Consider the following 6,153-nt stretch of genomic DNA (forward strand, 5'->3'; position numbering starts at 1 on the left):
CCATGCACACACATCTCTCAGTAACCCTCATTTTGGCCATCAGTAAAACAACAATGTCATCTGATGAGCTTGATATACCATTGTTAAAAAAACCACTCTAGACTTTGTTCTTAGTTTTAAATGAGTGATAGACAAAAAGGAGTCTTGAACTGTGTGCATCTGAGCCCAAATGCATTTCCTAAAGTTGCAGCAGTCACTTCACCAGTCTGAAGACCTGCAGACTAACATACTATTACTGATCATAATAATTTACACATTGCTACTCCCCTGAAAACAACAACAACAAAACCCCAACAAAAAAACAAACCCCAAAACATTCAGGCTGTAAACTGCAGCAAGACATTAATGCAATAGCTAGGTCATTGGGAAGAAAAGTTCAAAATGAAAAGCAGCTCTTTTCACAGCCCAGCCTTTCATTAGGAAAAAGGAGAAAGCTTTAAAGAGTCATGCATCTTCTAATCAGCAGTAACCCTTCCGGTAGAAAACCTCTGGCCTCTCTTCTTGCAGCATCTGAGAAAGGCTGCTTCACTTCTTACACAAAGTACTGAACATCAAATGTTCATTTTAGTTATCACTTAACTTATTTATGAAGTATAATTAAAAAAACTAGTGGGCAGGGAGGAGAATGAATCAAAAGTATAGGAGAAAGACCAAAAGAACATTAAGGAAGAGCAAGATACATTACAGGCAGAAAAAAAACCCAAAACATAAAAACACCCAAGCTCCCAGAATCACATCAGGAAAACTTCAACTAGCAAACAGTGCAGTGGCACAGTTTTCACACTGCCTCATGCAACTAATTTTCAAACCTACTTTAAATTAAGGCCAAGTTTCATTCACAAGTTTCCATGAAGAAAACAACTTTCTAAAAGCTGAAGATGCTTTTTGTGTGCTATGTCCTGATACTGACAAGAGTAAGACTGATACATAACAAAAGGGTCATTATGTCCAAATTCACTCAGCAAAGCTGAGTAAAACTGTCATATTTTGCCCATGCTTTCTACACCCCTCCTTCCAAGTAGATCTCCCTTCAGCATGCCTTTCTCAACATTTTCATATGCTGTAGCTGCTCCTCATTACTCTTTAGGGTTTCTTTCTCTCTGTCAATTTTCCTTTTCCCCAACTCTTATTTTTTCCCAGTCCAGATAGGTGTTCAGCCTGGAGAACAACCAACCTGTCTCAGTTAGCAGCAAAGCAGACTGCAGAAGACAATCATTACACACACAAGTGAATACATACATCCATGCAGCTATGTGTGAAGTGCTGTGACTCGAACACTCATGTGCACACTCAGCACAAAGCCATGGCAGTGAGCCTAGCCAAGGGCCAGCCATTCCACTTGTCTGATCCCAGTGTCCACATTAATCTGCAAAGTGAAATTTAAGCAACATCCGTCAGCTAGAGGAATGCAATCAGCAGTTGAGGCACTGAACAGCACAGGATAGCTGATAATGCACTGACACAGAAAAGAGCTTTTTGGGACAAAAGCTGGGAAGCAGCAGAATAGGCTTTGCCTTACTCTCAAAAACCCTTTAAACTCTTTTGGTACCACTAACATCTGCCAAGCTGCAAAAAGTAATTACTTCACATAGCACCTGCTAACTGTACTGCAGTTTTAACACACAGTACTGAAGACTTCCAGGATCTTACATCTGCTGCAAAATAAACTTAATGAGCACTACTCTCTAAACCCAAAGATAAGCTTACCTTTCTGGATGGGAGAGGAAGAGGAGAACACAAGGAGACCATGTGATCATACTAGTTAGCATGACTGGGTCTTGCCAACAAATCTAATTGTTGTCCAACTTTTGTAGGCATTAAGACAAGGATAATAGGGAGCAGTTTGATAAGGGATAATGAGATCGAGTTCAGTATTTTTCACAGTCCAGAGAAACCAAACATAAACAGGGAGGCCAACTGTCAGCTTCAAACAAGACAAAAGGATGACAAAGACACAAGGGCCTTTACCTGTGAACGCAGGTTCAAAGATTTTTTTAAAATCTCACATTTGTAGGAGCTGCCCACCCCCACCCCCTTTTGTTTTTTTTTTTTTTTACCATTGCAAAGATTTCACAGTTGTGGAAGACAGAGTAAACAACCATCATTCTCAAAAGAGACAAGTTGTTTGGGAAACCCCTTGATTCTACTAACCTTTCAAACAAGAAGACAGATGACTTCACAAGAAGCAGCAGAACCAGTGTTTTGATCTTTCCAGCTCTTTACACAGGGGAGGATGGAAGCACTATGGAACACTAGCCTGCAATGCAAGTTATGATGTCATCTCGCTCCCTTCAAAACAAATGCCACCATCTTGATCTGTTAGCACTTAGTCTAACCACTCTTGTCTGGCACACAAGAAACAGAAAGCATACAGCAATTGCCCTCAGTTTCATTCCCTGGGAGAGCAGGGAATGGGGTCCCTAGGTGGTTACAAGCACCTCAAAGGACCTCCGAAGCACTCTTGAGTCTTACAGTAAACACTGCAAAGTGGAGTCCCGTTGAAAACAGATCCAAAGCAAAAGATAGTTCTATACTCAGAAGCAAACAAAAGATTTATTTTTCACAGTGGTATCAGCTAGATGGGGATAATCTTTAAAGTATTTGTGCCTGCTGTGAAAGACAAAACGCATAACCATATCTCAAAAATGAAGTTAAAAAAAAGTCTTTCATCAAACACGGTCTCTCAAACTCAAAAGTAATTTTATTTATTCTGATTTCACCTCTACCATCATGCAAGGGTTGTCATCCTCATTCTTGATTTGTATCTTCTAGAGGTTTTAAAAACAATAAAATTCCCTCTGGCTATGACTTTATACATGAAGGTCAAAGTGCACAAATATCTTTTCATGAAAATTGTCCAATTAGTTTGTTGATTCATCTAAGCTACATGTACATGTGGCACCTCTTTCTAATAACTAGATATTTGAAAGAAAAAAAATTAACCCCCCCCCCAGTTTTACTGTTTTTTTCCACTGGTCTACCTACAGCACAGATGAAATAAGTTATGGAAGTGGGTATGTTTTCTGCTCTACAAGAGCAGAATGGCAACAAGTATCTGGTACATTAACACACCCCTAAATGCTGTGCTATGTTGACCAAAAAAAAGTAAAATTGCATAATGCAGTAGAATAAAAATAAGCTGCCATACTTGAGTTTATTACCATTTGCTAAAATCAAAGGCAGATGATGAACCAGGTTACCTGACCTTTGAATGTTCACATGCATTTTAAAACCAGCTTTTACCTCCTTTCACTATTGTGGTTGTAATCATACTGCTTTTAAATTCTGTCTCTTGCCACACTGGGCATGACAGAAGACTGTGACTCTCCTTAAACATAACGCACCACCACTTACCAAAGGAAGTTGCAATAAGGTAGGAGTGAGTCTCTTCTCCCTAGTATCAGGTGATAGGATGAGAGGAAAAGGCCTGAAACTGTGCTAGGGGACGTTCAAATTGGAAATCAGGAAAACTTTCTTTACAGATATAGTGGTCAGGCATTAGAATAGCTTGCCCAGGGAGGTGGTAGAATCAGTGTCTCTTGGATGTGTCTAAGAAACCTGTGAACACGGCACTTTGGGACATGGTTTAATGGCCATGGTGGTCTTAGGCTGACGGTTGGACTCAATGATCTCAGCAGTCTTTTCCAACATAATTCATTCTATGAAATACTTTCTTCAGTACAGTCCCCATGTCAAAGGAAGAATGAGGCTCCTGGGGTGCAGTCCCACCATACAGCTAAGTTTCCCAAGTGAGTAGCTGCAGGTGCTGCAGAGGCAGGTTCTGCTTGCCCCTTCCCTCCACACGTTTCTGTTACTTTCCTCACATTAAGCAGAACTTGTTGATCTTGCAGGGGAACAACAGAAGCTCTGCTGAGAAAATGAACCATCCTAAAAAACTGAATGGGAGAAGAGTTTTCTGGTGTGCTAACATCCTGAATTTGCACAGCCAGTAACAAGGAAGGCAGAAGAAATACGAGCCTAGAGCAAGGGAATCAGCTCTCTAGCGGATCAACCTTAGATGCCTTGTGAAATCTCACCCTAACCCTAACCCTTGCCTTGACAAGGCAAGCATAACTAAAACGTAATGCCCATTGAAAAATGAGTACCCCATCTTAAAGATTAATGATAAACCCCTCAAGCTAAGTCTCAGAGGAATAGGGAGACTGCTTTGTCTGTATTTCTGAACTTAAGAGTGTTTGCAAGGCCCTTCTGTCAGAATACTTCATTCATACAAGAGATGTAGGAACACAAAGACACCAGACAGGCATAGATGTATTTACATTTCCTGAGTGCCTATCATTTTGGCTGCAAAACTCTGTGGTGTAAATCAGACATGCTGGCAGCACCATTCTGTTCACTCGACAGATTTTAGTTGCCAAGCCCCCAACTCCTCTTGCTTGCCTTGCTCATCACGGTGAAGTATGACAGTAATTCCTTAAAAGATGACTTTAAGAGATGAGGTTTCTCAAGGTGCAACTGAAACAGCATTTTCATCTGGCAAAGAGCATCTGTAAACAGCTACTATCATCACCCAGAAAAAGTTTTCTCACAAGTGCCTTTCAGAAACAAAAGGAGCATGAGACAGAGACGTGATGACCAAGTTCCCACACTGGTCTTCTAACTTCCCTGCGGTCACACACCAGACACCTCCAAGTAACAAACACTGGACCACACCAGCACTATGATCAAGGATGGCTTCTAGTGCAGCATATGTGAAGTTGCTCCCTGTCTCCACGGAAAGCTAGGACCCCTGCAAAATCCTACTGATCAATACAGGAAGGAGCCTCTGCACCTCACTGAGTGCTGTCAGGCTGGACACAAACCAGTATGGGTTTGCATGGCAATGTGTAAGACCTGCAAATAAAGTTACAGTCCTCAGGCATAAAGCACCTGTAACAAAATTCAAGTCAGGACCTGAGTGATCATCCTCACCCTTGTTCAGAAGGTGGGCTAACTTACAGTGGATGCCTGGAAGACTCTGAGGTGAACCACGATGTGGTGGGTCCATTTTCCACAGGGGCAAGCCAGGACCATGGTGGAACCTGGTGCATGGTGAGAAGACTGACACTGCTAAGCCCACCCGCCGATATGCAGTCCCTGCTTCCCTCATTTCCGTCCCCAAAACGGATTCTGAGGCTGAGTTGCCACTACCTTGCGGTTCTGACATACACGTGCTGTGATCAGACACCCTTACAGAGAAAATAAACACGCTAAGGGAAAGGATACCAGGCATCACCGCTCCAGGGAACACATCTCCGGACAGGCTGTTCAGGCGGATTTACAGATGCCTGATGGAAGCACTGAAAGTTGTTTTAGGGCTTGAAAATCACACGGTAATACCGGGTAAACCGTGCTGCGCAACCGGAGGCAGCGAGAGAGTGAAAGCGTGTCTGTGGCAAACAAAGCCCTGCCGGGCAGCCTGAACTTTCCCCTCTCGCCGATGAACGGCGGTGGAGCGGACCTAGCCGCTCCACGCACCACGGCGGGCTGGGCCCGTGCTGCACCAGAACGGAGCGGCGCCCAACCTGCCATCGCCGCGGCACCTGCGCTCGGGCCGCGGAGGCCGCGGAAGGCCGTGTCGGTCCGCTCAGCGCTAGGGTCTCACCTCATCACCCCATTTGAGGACGTCCTTATGACGGTCGCGCAGGGCGCGGTAGATGTGGAGGAACTGCAAGATGCCGTGCTTCCGCACGTGCTCCGCGTACCGTCGCGTCTCCTCCCAGCTCAGCGGCGAGCCCTGTGACAGCAGCCCCATGCCGGCCCGCGACGGAGAGGAAAGCAGCGGCGATGGGAAGAAGAGGAACGCGGAGCCTGCGCGGCACAGGGTGCCGTACTGTGCCGTGCGCTCTGCTCTATCCTGCTTTATTCCGCTCTGCTGATCAGTGCCGTGGCGGCAGCAGCGGAGCCGAGCCCGGTGCCCCACTGACGTCGGTAACGCGTCAGGCCGTGACTCAGCACTTTCCGCTGGCCGGCTCCGCCCCGCTCCCACCGCGAGCGGGCTGAGGCGCTGCCTAGCGGCGGGGCGGCCCTCGGCCTCGGCGGGAAGCGGGTAAGCTTAGTCGGCCGCCGGCAGGGGGGAGGTAGTGGCGGCTTCACTTCAGCGCTCCCGAGAGCTGGCGGGGTAAGAAGCGGCTCTGGAAAAGCCAACGCCAG

General features: G+C 45.6%; 1 protein-coding gene across 3 annotated transcripts in view; it reads right to left on the reverse strand.

Moving 5' to 3' along the window:
- Window positions 1–5,899, reverse strand: part of GCLC (glutamate-cysteine ligase catalytic subunit) — a 32,820-nt gene extending 26,921 nt beyond the window's left edge. For all 3 annotated transcript variants that reach the window (XM_054383519.1, XM_054383520.1, XM_054383518.1), the window contains exon 1: window positions 5,606–5,899. In XM_054383519.1, the coding sequence (XP_054239494.1) occupies window positions 5,606–5,755 (150 nt within the window). In that variant the 5' untranslated portion in view covers window positions 5,756–5,899. The remainder of the gene's footprint in view (window positions 1–5,605) is intronic.
- Between the last annotated feature and the right edge of the window lie 254 nt (window positions 5,900–6,153).

The sequence above is a fragment of the Indicator indicator genome, chromosome 9 (genome assembly GCF_027791375.1).
Source record: "Indicator indicator isolate 239-I01 chromosome 9, UM_Iind_1.1, whole genome shotgun sequence".
Classification (NCBI taxonomy): domain Eukaryota; kingdom Metazoa; phylum Chordata; class Aves; order Piciformes; family Indicatoridae; genus Indicator; species Indicator indicator.